General features: G+C 50.9%; 1 protein-coding gene across 7 annotated transcripts in view; it reads left to right on the top strand.

Annotated features, from left to right (window-relative positions):
* MASP1 (mannan binding lectin serine peptidase 1) overlaps window positions 1-16,116 on the top strand; it is a 102,521-nt gene that overhangs the window by 71,145 nt on the left and 15,260 nt on the right. For 5 of the 7 annotated variants that reach the window (XM_036754978.1, XM_036754976.1, XM_036754977.1 and 2 more), the window contains exon 11: window positions 8,853-8,987. In XM_036754978.1, coding sequence (XP_036610873.1) covers window positions 8,853-8,987 — 135 coding nt within the window. Of the gene's footprint in view, window positions 1-316; window positions 430-4,652; window positions 7,145-8,852; window positions 8,988-16,116 lie in introns of those variants that run through there. The other 2 variants (XM_036754972.1, XM_036754979.1) reach the window with 2 other exon arrangements.

Genomic DNA, 16,116 nt, shown 5'->3' with positions numbered 1-16,116 from the left:
ACAACCTTGGGAGGGAGATGCTGTTCTTATCCCCATTTCACAGATGAAGGAATGGAGTTTTGTCCAGGGTCACAAATCTAGCAAGTACCTGAGGCAGGACTGGAACTCATGCCTTTCAGGTTTTGCTCACAGCTCCGTCTAATCTATACACATAAAAGAAGATAGAAAACATACAAAATAAATATGCCAATTTTGCAGGAGAGGAGCCCACAGCTCCTGGGGCAAGAAAAGACCCATTAGGGGGTGGTGTTTGAAGTGAGCTTGGAAGGATGCCCAGGACCCTGAAAGGTGGAGGTGAGGTGGAGATGTATTCCAGGCAGGGGGAACCACCAGGAGCCTGGAAAATGCAAGGTCACTATGGAAAAAGAAGGCCAGTGTGGCTGGATTGCTGGGGACAGAAAAGAGAAGACTATATAACAGCCTAGAAAGGTAGGTTGGGCCCAGATGGGGAAGGGCTTTGAATGCCAAGCCTCATGTGGTGTAAGACAGCACTGAAGGGCAAACCTAGGTCTGCGAGGGAGGAAAAGGCGAGGCGTGCCAGCCAAACATCCATCCGTGTTCACCTCAGACCCAGCCAAGTGTGGCTTTGACCACATCAGATGCTCAGCACCCAATAACTCCTGGTGAATGATCAGCACCAGACTGCTGGAGGATGAATCCCATGCTCTGTGGGCTGTCCTGTAACTGGGGAGGGAGCAGAGACAGCCTCCAGGTCCCCAAGGCTGGAGGCCTCCAGCGAAGGCCAGCAAACATGTGGCTGGGGTGCTGGTGACAGAAGCCCCCCACTGGGCATCAAAAATGTGTTTCTGGGACATTGTTGGCACTGAGGAAGAGAGCAGCTGAAACCCATTAGCTCTGGAAATGGTTTTCCATTCCAAGCTTCCAGAAAAAAAATTCCGAGGCTTTTTAATCTGTGAAGAAATCCAAAGGGAATCAGAAGGCCCAGGTGTGAGGGAGGGACAGGCCATTGGCACTTTGGGAGATGGAGCCCACAGGTTTGACACCTGAATGGGATGCTAGGAGGACAGTGGCTTGCCAAGGACTCACCATCGAGCCCCGAACCCCAGGACTTGGACAAGGGGACGAGTTGTTTGAGTTTCTTTCTCATCAGCTGGGGCCATTTGGAAGACCATCCCACTCTGGGAAGGGGACCAGGTGCCAGGACGTCAGCTGGGGCATGTGCATGTTGGGGCTTTCCTCGGTGGAGCAGAATTTGCTAAGAGCCTTCCTCCCCAAAAGGTACTGCGGGGCTCCAGGGAGCAATGATGGATGGCTCGCAAAAGGACCCAGGCATCATTGCTATTAGATTATGCCACCTCCCCCTGCCCTGGACATTGAGTGTAGCACCCACATCAGCCCACCAAGAAGGCCGTTCCACAGCTCAGCATGCCTTTCCCCAATAAGACACATTTCACTGGCTGACTGCATCTATATTAACAGGAGACTCCACTCTCCCACCTTCACAATCACAAGCATGCTCTCTAAAACCTGGCAAGCTTCTGTGTCTGGCCACCAGGTGTCTCTGTCAAGACTCCTTAGTTATTTTTCTCATCCAATAGGAGATGCCCCTTTCATAGAATACTGCTCCATGTTCTCTGCTTTAAGCATGCCCCGCTAATCAGGGACCCAGCAGACCCAAACTAACAGATGCACGCAAGCATGGGTTAGCTAGCGTAGGATCACCAAGTTGGATGGCATGGTCTGTACCAGGGATGGAGACTACTGGACCAGAAGCCCTGAGCTCATTGGGGCTAGCTAGATAGTGTCCTCCTCTCTGTTTCAACTTCACCTATGTACACAAAGAAGCCCCAGGCTGGCTAGCCTTCCTCACACTTTGGAATGATGAAAAACCTGTGTCAGCAGTCACCTCCAGCTCATGTTTTCTGGACTTAGCTAATATCCCCTTGGCCAAAATATAAACGGGATTAGGAAATGGCCTGTCAAATAGCTGTGGGCAGCCCAAGGGAGATCAGCTGCCCAGGACAATCTGGAAGGCCTGGCTTTTGTTGGGAAGGAGGAAGCTTCCCAAGGATAGAAAAAAATCTGAAGTTGGAACAGAAAACGCAGTATTTTATGTTGGGTCTTTTTTTCACCAAGTTTTTAAGTTAAGAAATGATTTTTGTTGTTGTTGTTTTAAAGTTAACAAGAATGCATTTCTGTGAATGTGAGGCTACTTTGTCCAATTTCAGTTTGAGGGAGTGAGCTCTGGACTTGAAGTCAGGAATGGCCTGGGCTTGAGTCCCTCCAGCACTCACATGAGCCAACCACTTCCCTGTGCCTCACTTTCATCATTTGTAAAATGAAGATTTTATTCATACCTACTTCTTGGTCTGTTTCTTGGTTAACCTTAAAGGACTAGATAAATGTCAGCTATTATATGCCATTTATGAAACCCGATCTCCATGATCAGGTGAACCACATCTCCATGTTAAAATTATTCAGAGCTTTCCCAGGCTCCACCAGGGGAATATAAGGCCCTAGCAGGCTGGAAGGGCCTTCAGTACAGGCTCAGCTCCAGACCAAGTATCTGTCACCTGAGAATCAGCCTAGCTAAATTTAGACACACAAAGCAGCTGAATTTTGAGGGCTATGGACCCATGACAATCTACAATCTGGGTTCTGCAATCTCACACCAGTGAGATCCCAAGTAGCAAGTTCAAAGTGTGTAGTATATATATCCAATCAAAATTTGTTCTTGGGATTATCATTATTCACTTCAATGTTGGAGGGCATGGGAGGGGAAGGGAGTTTGGCTTTTTAATTTTTAATTTCTGTAAATGCTTCCCATGAAGGCAGTTAGGTCAACTACGAGGCCACTCTCTTTCAATTTAATTTGGAGTCACATGCAGCATTTATTAAGCATTTCATATATACAAGGAAAGAGGCAAGTTCAAGTCCTATCCTTACTCTGACCTGTGCCAACTGTGTGACCTGAGCAAGTCATCCTCTTAGTGCCCCAGGCAATTCTAAAAAGCCTATTAAGATCAGAGTATTGCCCTTCTGCATTGATAAAAGCAATTTCCTTACTGGGAGTACTCTACACCAATAAACTGGCCTTTATTGAGCACTTACTACCTGCCAGACACCAATTCTGAACCAAAAAATATGCAAGGCCAAGGCACTGTGCCCAAAAAGAAAAATTAAACAGGCCCTGGCTTCAAGGGGCATATACTCTACTCGATCTAAAAAATCTCCCTGAGATAAGAAATGACTCAAGTTAATCCAACCCAAAGTTAGGGAAGACATAAGTAGCCCCAAATGAGTGTGTCACTGAGAGATTGATCCCAGATGTAGCATATGCTCAGAACCCCCCCCCCCCCCCGGGGGTATGGGAAGTGTGTGGTTTGGCATCATCCACTGGCCTGGAATTCCAGACTCACAGAGACATCACTGGATGGAACCTGAGAGATCAATGAGTAGCCACCGATGAGGAAACTGAGGCCTGCCTTCTAAAATGAGGGGCCTGGCCTAGATGACCTCTAACATCCCTATGGTCCTATGACTTCCCCAAAGTCACACAGATGTACAAGGCAAACCCAGGACTCAACCTGCCTCCAAGGCCCCCTCTATTTCCAGCACATAAAGATACACACTGCCCCACCCACATTTCTGCAACTCCTTGATCTGAGGCAGTGAAAAAAAAATGGCCAATAATTTCTCATTTATGCTCCTGAGAATGGGAGGAAGCAGAGAAATGGGAGAGGGAAATTGTATTCCCTCATTGACAGATGGAGAAGCTGAGGCACCAAGAAAAGGGAGAGAAGAACCTCTGGCGTCTAGGATTAGCATCCAAGAGCCCTGCTACTCTTGCTAATGCTCCTTGCCAAAGATCACTTTTCCTGCATTTGGATTAAGTCAGAATCAGTTCAATATCATTTATTAAGCACCTACTATGTGTCAGACAGTGAGCTAGGTACTTAGGATACAAAGAAAGGCAAAAAGTGATCCCTGCCCTTGAGCTCACAGTCTAAGGGAGGAGAGAGCACACACATGCTAGGCACATACAGGATGTTTACAGCCTAGTAAGGAAGATGCCCCCTGGGGGGAAGGCTTGGAAAGAGAGAGAGAGAGGTGCAGAATGCCGAGCTTGAAATCCTTGGTCCCATTGCCCTGTGAGCCATGGTCCTCTGACCCCACCCCAAAGATGGCAGTTCTGAAAAACCAGGTGCCCTCCCCCATTCCCCCAGGGACTGCGAGGTCACTACCCTATTATTCAACCTAATTCAGTGCGATGCCATTGAATTCGATTCAGAAAGCATTTATTAAACACTTGCTGTGTGCTCAGCACTGTGCTAGGCTTTCTGTATACAAAGACAAAATGAATCTATCTCTGCACTCTGGAGGAGGGCTCAAAATAAAATCTGAAGGAAATGCTTTTAAAAGGAAAAAGGGGTGGTTTAGAGATCATCAAGACCCCCGCTCCATTGCTCCCTCCCCTTTCTCAATGTTCCATTGGCTTGGGTACCTATCCCTTTATTGATAGAGGAGAGGACTTGAGAGCAGAAAGGGAGAGGGCCGACGAAGGCTGAGCGAACCCTCAGGGTGGCATAATCTATGGACGGTGTGGCATCGCTCTGCTCCGCGCTCCCTGACTGCTTTTGGTGATCTGGTTTCTTTGTGTCTCTCGCTTCCCCTTCTCTCCCCTGCTGCAGTGTGTGGTCAGCCCTCCCACTCCCTGCCCGCGCTGGTCAAGAGGATCATCGGGGGCCGGAACGCCGAGCCAGGCTTCTTCCCCTGGCAGGCTCTGATTGTGGTGGAGGACACTTCCCGGGTACCCAACGACAAGTGGTTTGGGAGCGGAGCCCTCCTCTCGGAGTCCTGGGTCCTGACGGCAGCCCACGTGCTGCGCTCCCAGCGAAGGGACAACACCGTCATCCCAGTCTCTAAGGAGCACGTCACTGTCTACTTGGGCCTGCACGATGTTCGGGACAAGTCGGGTGCGGTCAACCGCAGCGCAAGCCGTGTGCTCCTGCACCCCGACTTTGACATCCGAAACTATAATAACGACATTGCCCTGGTCCAGCTGAGGGAGCCCGTGCCACTGGGGCCCCACATCATGCCGGTCTGCTTGCCCGGGCCGGAGCCCGAGGGGCCACTGCCCAACACGCTGGGCCTGGTGGCTGGCTGGGGCATCTCCAACCCCAACGTCACCGTGGACGAGGTCATCAGCAGCGGCATGCGCACCCTGTCGGACATCCTGCAGTACGTGAAGCTGCCCGTGGTCCTGCACGCAGAATGTAAGGCAAGTTACGAGTCCCGATCCGGCAACTACAGCGTCACAGAAAACATGTTCTGTGCAGGATACTATGAAGGAGGCAAAGACACCTGCCTGGGGGACAGCGGAGGAGCCTTTGTCATCCAGGACCCTCTGAGCCAGCGCTGGGTGGCCCAGGGGCTCGTGTCGTGGGGCGGCCCCGAAGAGTGTGGCAGCAAGCAGGTGTATGGCGTCTACACCAAAGTCTCCAACTACGTGGACTGGGTGTGGTCCCAGCTGGGCTCCCCTCAGGGCCAGGTGGAGGTGGAAATGGAGGCAGAGCGGTGAAGCCCTCTCCTAGCCTTTCAGTGGTCCTAGCTGCTCCTGGGAAGTCTTCTGTCCTCTCCCCATTTGGTTCCCTGAGCAAGACAAGCTGGTGTGCCCCCACCACATCACTCCATGCCCTTAGCAGCTGGGCTTCCTCTGCTGGGGTGGAATCTCAAGAGTGCCCACCTTCCTCTAACACATGGGATCTCTCAGATGCCCAAGAGTTCAGGGGCCCTCACTAGATCCACTGCCTTGGCAAACCCATTCTGGGGCTTGGGTCATCCTTGCCCTGAAGGGCTCCTGCGGTCCTCCAGTGCCCGTAGGTCAACTTTCCCTCTGTTCCACCATCTAGTGGTTCTTTAGGTTCCAAGCCACTTGGTAGAACACAGGGAGAAGAGCAAAAGCCTAGATTTCCCAAGACACCGATTTAGAGTGGTTCAGAACCCACCGAAGGAAGTTAGAAGCCCCCACCTTCCCTTGGCCTTATGCCCCCAGGTAGCCACTTGCCCATGAATAGCCAGATGGAACTCAGAGTCAGGACCCAGGCTGAATAAGATGTCTCCAGTTCACTCCTCTCCTAAGCCACCCCCCAAGCTGCCCTGAGGTTCAAGATCACAGGCACAGCCCTTCATGGACATTTCTAAACAGAAACTTCAATATCCTCAGGCAGTGCCAAGATAAGACTAGCATCCAGGGCCTGAGAGGCCCGTCTAGCACAATTTCACCCCAAGCTTGCATCAACTACAAGCAGATATGGGAAAAGCTAACTCCGACCAATGGAGGATGCACGTGGCACCATCTCTGATGCTTCCTCTGGCTCTTGTTCACCAGATGCCAAGGTTCTCCTGTTCCTCAGGGCCTGGCAGCACCCTCCACCTCCTGCGCCTGCCTCCTGCCAACACACTCCTGTGAGGTGATAGACTGCGCTCTGGTCCTTCTAGTGCCCTTGCTTCTGACCATCTGTGGGACCTTCAACAAGCCTCTTGACCACATCATCTACAAAACGTGAGGTTTGGACCAGAAGACCTACTTTGGAGGTGGCTCCCAGAGCCCAAGTGGGCTCTGACTCTCATGCCCCACTGGGCTCTCACACTCCCCACCAAAGTGCCAACCTCTGATCTCCACCAAGAGCAATGACCAGCCCAGCCATCTTACCAGGGGAGGATGGATGTTCAGAACCATCCCCTCCCTTCTGAGGGCTCTAAGGACCTTAGGTCAAGGCATGCTCCCTCCCAGCATCTCTGCTCAGGCTTCCCATTTCTCGTTGGTCCTTCTGACCTTGGTCTCAATCCTTTCCAGGAGTCTAGAGATCCAGACTGTCCAGTGAGCTCTCACCTTGGGAAGGGGTTGGGGGTCCCTCTGCACTACCCTGCTCATGCCCCCTGCCAGAGAATTCGGGCAGAGACCATAGGCTCCAGGAGGCTCCCATAAAATCAGCAGGAAAACACCTTTCTGACCTTCCAAGCGTGACAAGTGCCCAACTCTTCTATTTGCCTGGGCTGAAGGTTCCACACATTTTATATTCCACAGCATAAGCTTCACTAGGTCTGCGAGGTACTTCGGCTCCCACTGCCCTCCTTTCCTTGGGGACTGAGTTGGGAATAAAGTCTCTCTGAATAGAAATGGGGCAGGTAGCAGTTCTATTCTAGGACCCTGCTTTCTGATGCTGTGATGCGCCTTTTCACTCATTGGATCACAGATGGAGATCTGGAAGGGTCCTCACAAGTCATTGGGGCCAACTCTTTCATTTTACAGATGGAGAAACTGAGGCATGTCCCAGTTCAGTGACTTGCCTAAGGTCTCAGCTAGGAAGTGACAGGGCCAGGATTCCAACTCCGGACATAGGACTAAGCTGAGCCTTCTTTCCACTTCCCCCCACCAGGAGACAAATTCCCACACATTGCCCAGGAGTAGAGCAGGGAGCAAGTGGCATGATAAGAGTTGGAATCCTGACTCAGCCACTTGGTACCTGTGTAATCCAGGACAAGTCCTTTCCCCTCTCTGGCCTTGGTTTCCTCATCTGTAAAAGGAGGGAATTGGACTCTTCTGTCTCTCTCTCCTCGTAGAGGGAGGCAGCATAAGGCAGGGGCTAGACACTCCCCACAGGTATGGTCAGCAGAGCCTCTTCAGGTTGGGATAGAGTCAGGGGGTTGAGACACATCTATGTAGCCTGGACTGTGGTTCTGCAGTCCTAGACCATCACTGACTCAGCCCCGTCCAAGCCAACTTCATTGCTGAATAGGGAGCCAAAGGATGACAGAGGGCTGCTTGTGGGCTCCACTCCAACCGAGGGCCGCTTTGGATTGCTATTCCACAGCCCTCCACAGCTTCTTCCATTCATCAAGACTTAGCTGCAAAACCAGCCCGGGCCAGGGAGGGAAGTAGATGAAGATTGTCTTCTGCTGCCCCCCAAACTTGTCTCTCCATCCTTTTCAGGCTTTCAGAGTCCTCTTCTCTCCTTTCTGGTCCCTCAATACTTCCTGCCCATCTCCTCCCTTCTATCAAGATCTGCATGCTGGAAAGGTCCTGGTAGTAACTATTTACCCCTTAGTGTGAACAGGAGTCAGAGAGGAGGGCTCTTTGGGAACCTCTCTTGATGAATGAAAGGCTTTGTCCCTTGCTGATATTCATATCATCCTGGAGGTATGAGTGGGGAGAAAAGGAAGGGCTGGAAAATAGAGCTTCCTTTATCAGTAACACTGGCTCTACTGCACTGCTCAGGTTGGCGGTGTGCTGGGCAGGGGGTCTTTCTAGCCTAGTGGCCAGCCCCAGATCAGGTCTACAGGTAATAGCTCCCCACTTACACCCTGCTACATTAAATGGCCATGAACTTGGGACATACTCAGGAGTCATGTCATCAGCTCCAGACACTCCTCCAGGGTCTTGATTTCTGATGGGCAGCATCTCTTGGGGTGGCACCCGAAGTTCAAACTATTAGAGGGGAACAGAAGTCAGGTTTGGTGAGCATGGGACAGAAGGAGAAGAATCCAGGAGTGGATGGTCACCTGGGGAGCGACTCCAGCCCTCAGCCATGGCAGTCAGACCTAAGTGTTTTGCACTGAATCCTAATGGAATTAACTTTTCAAGGCAGAAGATGGTGGGAGGAGGACTGGTAGTTTGTTGGTTGAAATGATCTTCCCTACAAGGTGTTGGGGTACTACCTCCTCATGGGAAGAGGAGGGAGATCCTGCGGGGAAAGGAATATAGTTCTTAGAGGCTACAGGTCAGCAGTAGGGGTGGCTGACAGGTGGGAGGGGACCCTTCTCAGGATATGGCTCTCACACCCGAGGCCCCCACAACCTCACTCTGTTCCTCCCTCCCCTGGCTGCAGTGTGTGGGATCCCCAAGTTCTCCAGACAGCTGCTGGCCAGGATAGTCAACGGGCACTCGGCACAGAGGGGGACCTCCCCATGGATTGCCATGCTGTTCAAGAATGGGCGGCCTTTCTGTGGAGGTGCCCTTCTAGGTAAGGAGCCGGGGGAGGTGGTAACTTGATCCTGGGGCTACTAAACAGATTACATTAAGTCTTGATCTGACTTGGACACGGTTGGAGGCTCATTACATGGCATTATAACAACTCTGAGAAAGTCCCCGACACTCCAAAAAACCATCCCTCCATCAACTGTCACCTTGTTCCAAATTCATTCAATTCAGCAATTTTTGATCAAACATTACTATGTGCCTGATGCTGGGGATCCAAAGATGAAACACAGACAGAACCTGCCATTCTCCCAAGGGATGCTATATGTAAATTAATGAGTAAATGCAAATAAGGGAGGGAAGAGCAATAACAAAACAGGAAGGTCTGGAAGGTTTCATGTCGGAGGGGGCACCCCAGGAGACTTAGAGGAAGCCAAAAGCCTCAGTTTCTTTATCTGCAAAATCAAGGGGGTTGACTAGACATCATTATATCAGACTAGATAGACCTTCAAGGTCCTTTCTAGCTCTAAATCTAAATGAGGCCTATTGATGTGAGCCAATATCCTTTGGTCTCACTATTCCAGTTAGCTGGGAAGTGCGGTGGGTAGAACACTGGGCCTGGAGTTCAAATCTAGCCTCAAACACTTCCTAGCAGTGTGATCCTGGGCAAGTCACTGAACCCTGTTTGCCTCCGTTTTCTCAACTGTGAAATAGGGATTGTAGAGTTGTTGTGAGGATCAGATGAGAGAGTTCACAGTAGGTGCTATGTAAATGCCTCCTCCTTCCCAGGGTCAGACCAGCAGGTGTCCTGAGGGCCTAGAGGTTTTCCTTCTCTAATGTTGTTGGCTCAAACCCCCACTGGAGACCAACATACACACACACACACATGCACACACACGTGCACACACAAGTACACACGCACACATACCCCCTGTGAGGTACCAGTGACTTGCGGATGACTCCCACTGAACATCAATTAGCTTTTAGGAAGGGCCAGGAAGGGCCCATTTCCTGAGTAGTCTTCTCTGCCACCTCAGTATCATGGGTGAGCAGGCTGAGACTGAGCTCATTCCTATACAGCCCTGGTCCCACCTCCTTCCAGCCCAGGAGAGCTGGGTCCTGAGGCTTAATCCTGAAGCTCACCCCTGGCTTCTCAGGGAATCTGTGCCAGTCTGGCTGCAAAACCAGCCTGCTGGGACGTCAGGATCCTGACCTCCTCCTCCCCTGACCTTTCACAAGGTCATAGCCCCCAATCCTTTCACTGACAACTCAAAAAGAACACAGAAGAACAGAATCATGGCAGCTCTCCTGGAAGCAGATCCCCTAGCCTCCTCCCGACGGGGGGACAGGCCCTGGTACACTATCAATCTATGGGAGGATGTAGCCCATCCCTGGGCCTCTGTGGCCTCAACCTCCAATAAAATAAGGGAGCTGGATTAGAATCCCTCAGAGGTCCCTTGCAAGAGAGAGAGGGCAAGGAGAAAAGCCTGTTGTGCATCCCCTAAATGAAAGATGAACTACATACAGAGCTGGCCCTGAAGCAGTGACACATGGCCCTCAGACCCCAAGATGGTGGAATTGGAGATGCAACAGTATCGCCAAAAACCTTCCTCTCCCACCGAGGCACAGTGTGGCGGCTGGCTTGCCAAGGCCAGGCCAGCAGGGCAAGGGCTCCAGCAGCACCTCCCTGGTTGGCCAGGCCTGAAGGACAGGATCAGTGACAGGCTGTGTGTCCCAAGGACCAAATGGAGAAGGGCTCATCACCACTTGGGCCACGGAGCTCCCCAATCTGCTGACTTGGAGAGGAGCTGGGATCTGCACTGGGGGGAGGAAACACCCAGCTTCATACAATCAGAGACACCCCCCCACCCCACAATGCCAAACAGCCAAATGAATTAAGACCTGGGATCCCAGCTCCAGAGCAGAAAGGGACCAGCCTTGTGGCTTGGCTTGATCATAGACCGTGGCATCCCAGACCCCGAGCTGCAAAGGACCCCAAAATCCACTTAGTACACCCCTCTTGTTCCACAGAAGGGGAAACTCAGGCTAACGGGGGAAGAGGGGAGAGAGGGAATCAGCATTCTTGTTACACCTAATTATGGAGCAGGCACTGTGCCAAGTGCTTCCTAAACCCCTTATCTCATTGGGTCCTCACAGTAATCCTTCAAGGTAAGTGCAATCGGTGGAAACTGAGGCAAACAGCAGTTTAAGTGACCTGTTCAGAGTCATGCAGCTAGTAAGTGTGTGATGCCAGATTTGAACTCAGGTCTCATTCCAAGTCCAGCACAATAATAATGATTATGATTATTAATAATAGTTAATATTTATTTATATAGTGCTTACAGGGTACTAGGCACTGTGCTGACTGCTTTACAATTATTATCTAATCATCCTTACAATACCCTTGGGAGGAAAGGTACTACTATTATCCTATTGTATAAATAAAGAAACTGAGGCAGAGAGTTCAGGGTCAAACAGCCTATGAGTGCCTGAGGCCAGATTTGAACCTGTGTCTCTCTGACTCCAGGCCCGAGGCTCCACCCACTGCCCTACCAGCTGCTTCTAATGGGAGAAAAAACATGCAGCCAAGCCGGATACGGGATAAATGGGCTACGGCATCCCAGGGCAGGCATTAGCATTAGAGCACCCAGGTCAGGCTTTCTGCTGAAGATGGGATTTGGGCTGAGACTCAGTGGTGTTAAGCCCTGTGAGTCAGAAGGCAGAGATGAGGGAGGAGAGTGCTCCAGGTGTGGAGGACAGCCAGGAGAAACCGCCAGAGTCAGGAGGCAGGCAACCTGCTCAGAGGACAGCCAGGAGAGAAGGCTGGACAGAGCAGACCTCGAGGAGAGGAAGGCCAAGGAAGCTGGGAGGGCAGGAGGCAGCTGGAGATTCAGGGCTTTGAAGGCCAAAGGGAGGACCTGAGAGTGGGTCCTGAAGGTGACAGGAGCCCCTGGAGCTAAGGACATGGTCAGACCCGAGAGTTAGGCAGACACTCGGCAGCTGAGTGGAGGCCAGACTGTGAGGCTTTCCTGGTCTGACCCCCTCAGCGGCCTAGGCTCCTAATCTCAGCTGAAACCCAATTGAATTTAATATTACCTTCAATTATTCAAAAACCTGATTCTGAGAAGGGGCCCACAGGCTTTGCCAGGCTGCCCAAGGTGCCCACATATGACTCACAATCAGAGCCCCTGCCTGGAGGGTCAGAGAAAGTGGCCAATCAGCAGGACATCTACACCAACAGTGGCCCAGGTCTAAATAAGGAGGATGAGGAGGGTGAGGAAGGAGATCTGAGAGCAGCAGCTTTGGACCACAGAGATTATTAAGAAAGCAGGCCCTACTGGGCTCCCAGTGCTGGGGACATGTCTCCGTTGGAGGCAGTACAGGAAGGGCCTGGCATCCTCACACCTACAGCCCATATCTTGCCAGCCACACCGCTACTGAGGTCTAAGGGGGATGTCTCCAAATCATGTTCCCATTGTCTTACGGGACAAATGACCCGAATGAACCAGCAACTTAAGTAAGTACCTGCTTGGGCACAGAAGTGGCCAAGCAAAGGCACTCCCTGCCCTCAAGAGCTTATATTCTAATGACAAGATCACAGGAGAATGATGCCTGGGGCAGAAGTCACAGGGATGGTGGGTGAGCCCCTGGGGAGCAGGCTAACTCCCTCCTGCAAGGGACAGTGGCTACTCTGATCTGACCCTGGTCCCCACATTGGAGGGGGAGCAGAGGGATCAAGGCAGCTGAAAAGAAGGTGACCAGGAGTCAGGAGGAAAGTGAAGCCGGGATGGGGCCTACCTGTGATGGCCAGCCAGGTGAGGCCTCACTACGGTGAGTGGGGTCCTAAGCAAACCCCCCAGGATGCCGGGCAGCTGGCCCAGGGGTGGGGTGGGAGTGGGGAAGAGTTCCAGGAGAAAATGGGAAAAAAAAATTGAGGTAGGGGAAAAACTGCTGAATTTAAAATTTTAAGTCTTACCTTCAAGAAGCAGCAGCTCACTGAACTTGGAATCAGGAAGGTCCGAGTTCAAATCCTCACTCACATCCTTACTGGGCAAGTCACCTAAGGGCTCTGTGACTCTGTGTCTTCACCAATAAAACAAGAGAGTTGAAGTAGACAATCCCTCAATACTAAATCCTAAAATCCCACGATACTTATCTCTCCCAAGCAGGCAGTTAGCACACAGAGATGCTTCAGAAATAGGATGATGAGATCATAAGGACTTTGGAAGTCATCTGCCCATTCTATAAATTAAGAAAATGAAGCCCACAGTGGCTATGTGACTGGTCCAAGGTTGTCGATGTGGCAAGTGACAGAGCCCTGGCACCAGACTCTTTCCCCTAAATCAGGAAGCTCCCACAATAAGTTTTGAGCATACAAACATGCCCCACCCACCCTCTGCAGCCCAGGCAGTATTGCATACACCTGGACTCCTCCCTGCCTTGATGAGCACTTAGGACTTCAGCCTATCAATGTGTTTTAAGCCCCAAAATAGCCAAATTAGCTTGGGAAGTTAATGCATGGACCTATCCAAAGGAGATATGATTTTCACCGGAGACAAAATCCTCAGCTAAAGGAACGAGCGTCTAATGATAGAATTTTATATACAATCAGCTGGTCAAGTCTGTGCGGAAGAGGGGTCTTGGGAAGGCCATGAGGCCTTCTCAGTCCCTGAAATCTCGCCCCGTCAGCTATGTAGTGGCACTTTCTCTGCTACCCACAGAGATGCCCAGGCCTGGCTGAGGATTCCCAGATATATCTTGTCTCTAATAAATGAAAGTGCTCTGGTACCCCTCACCCACCCAGCTGAAAGGCGTCCTCTCCTGGCTCACAGTTTTCCCATGGGCAGTGTAACAGAATGTGAAGGGCTCCCCATGGAACCTTACAGTGTATCCTGACAAGGTCCCTTGTGGCTCTCCCAGAGGCGCTGGCAGATATTGTGCCAAGGGCAAGTGTCAGCACCCAATGCTGTAGCAACAATTCAGCTACTAGCTGCTGTGGTGGTGTAGGAACCAACAAAACTAGCAACAAGAGCTGCCAGCACAGATTCTTTTGATCTGCTTTACTAAGGAAAGCAACGTTAAGGGTTAACAATCTCACTTTATTTAACACCAAATATCACTCACTTAGCTCAGGAGGAAAAGCCAGCAACCTGAGCTTAAGAGCAAATACAAATCACAAACATACACAATATAAACAGACTAAATCACAGTCCATACTTACCAGGAAAGCATCAACATCTGGGTTTATGAGCCGGGGAGCTCTTAAAGTGGCTGCCCAGAGTCCCACACCACTTTTCCAGGGACTGAGAGCCACGAAAGTCTAAGGCCAACCTTGGATCTTATATGCCCGTATCAGGGCTCAAAGGATTCACATCTAATCAGCAAAAGGATTTTGGCCTGGGGTTTAGCACCTAGTTAGCAAAAGGGTGTGTGCCTGGAGCTTTGTACCTAACAAGACTCAATCAAAGACACTTAATTAATTTAGCATTCTAAAACAGTAAGAAAGTCCCACCTTAATTACCAATACAGATGTCCAGATCTAGCACAGAGTCTAGCAGTTCCTAATCCATGGTTCTTTTAACTCCTTTCTTTGTTGTGCCCCAGGTCAGATGTCCTGCCCGCACCACCCTAGGTATGCCTCCAGATTCTTTCCCACATGTTTACAGACAAGAGCAAGGGGTCTGGAGTCAGGAAGCTAAAATCTAGCCTCAAAGTCACTTAATTTCTGTTTGCCTCAGTAAATAGAGGTAAAATAGATTATAACAGCACCTCCCAATTAGGGTTTTGTGAGGACCAAATGAGATTGTTTTTGTAAAAAGCTTAGCATGGTGCCTGGCACATAGTAGGTGTTTCATAACCTTCCTTCTTGAGCAGGAAGGAGAGAAAAAAGCCCAGTCAGCCCCTCTCCGACTTGGCACAATCAGGTGCTGAGGCAGGCAGGTCAGATTGGGGCAGCCCAGATAGGGATTCAGATGGCTCTGGGCCAACGAGGGAGTGCCCAAAGGCTAGTTAGCTCCCCCACACTTAGAGATCATTTCCCTCAGTAATAAATGCAGACTATAAGTCCATGCATCTTCATCCAGGCTGTCTCTGAGAGCCTGGGAGCATGGGTCAGAATGAGCCGATCCAGTTCCTGATTCAGGTTCCCTTTGGCCAGGCTCCATCTTCTCCACCCAGACACAGCTGAGCTGGGGGGCTCCCGACAAGTGGGGCTTCCTCTGGCAAGATCTTCTGTGGCCCATGTGGTGCCATGTGCACCAGGCTTTGGGTATAACGAAGACCATCCTCCCAGTGCCCCTCCTCTGGGGCCCATTGCCAAGTCTGAAGCTTGGACGCTGGACCCAGGATGTCCTTCAGTGTGAGTGAGTGAGTGAGAGCCGAGCCGCCCAAGGAGAAAGAAGGTGGCCATTGGGATGCATCTCGTTCATCAGTCATGCCCAATTATTAAGCTCCTCCTGTGTACAGGGTGCTGGGAAGACAAACACAGAGAATGAAACAATCCCTGTTCTCAGTAAGCTCATGCTCTATCAGGGAAGATAAGTACATTTATCAATTGATACAGAATGAATGTAAAGAGAATAAATCCACAAGAACGTGGAAGGAAGGATGCTAGCAACTGAGAGGATCAGGACAGGCTTCATGCAGAAGGAAGATTCTGGGAGGCAGAGGTGAGGAGTGAGTGTGCTCCAGGCATGCGGTACTGCCAATGCAAAGGCCTGGGGATGGGAGAGGGGAGTATCATGAGTGAGGAGGGACAGAGGGAAGGCAGGTTTGGCTGAATCAAAGACGACAGGAAAGAGAGTAATATTAAATAGAGTTGGAAAGTTGGGTGGGGGCCAGGTCCTGAAGGAGGTGGGGGTTAGAGACAGTTTGGTCCCATGTGGAAGATGATTGCTTAATACCAGGAAAGGAGGGGAAAGGTGGGACAGATTGTTAGCACAGGAGTAGTAGTGGGTGGCAGATGCACAGTAAGGCTTCTAGTCTCCACGGGGCAGTAAAGAGGGGGCTGGTCAGCTGGGCCTGGGTCTACCTGGGGCCAGAGGGGCAGGGCAGCAGAGTGGGAGGTTGTCCCCATTGGGCAGACTTGGCCAGCTACAAGGTGAGACTCAGACCCACGAGAAGCACACAAGGTTCAGAAAGAACAAGGACAATAGTAGCCAACATTTAGATAGCAC

This window comes from Trichosurus vulpecula, chromosome 4, assembly GCF_011100635.1.
Source record: "Trichosurus vulpecula isolate mTriVul1 chromosome 4, mTriVul1.pri, whole genome shotgun sequence".
NCBI classification, from domain to species: domain Eukaryota; kingdom Metazoa; phylum Chordata; class Mammalia; order Diprotodontia; family Phalangeridae; genus Trichosurus; species Trichosurus vulpecula.
This window is presented reverse-complemented; position numbering and strand designations above follow the sequence as displayed.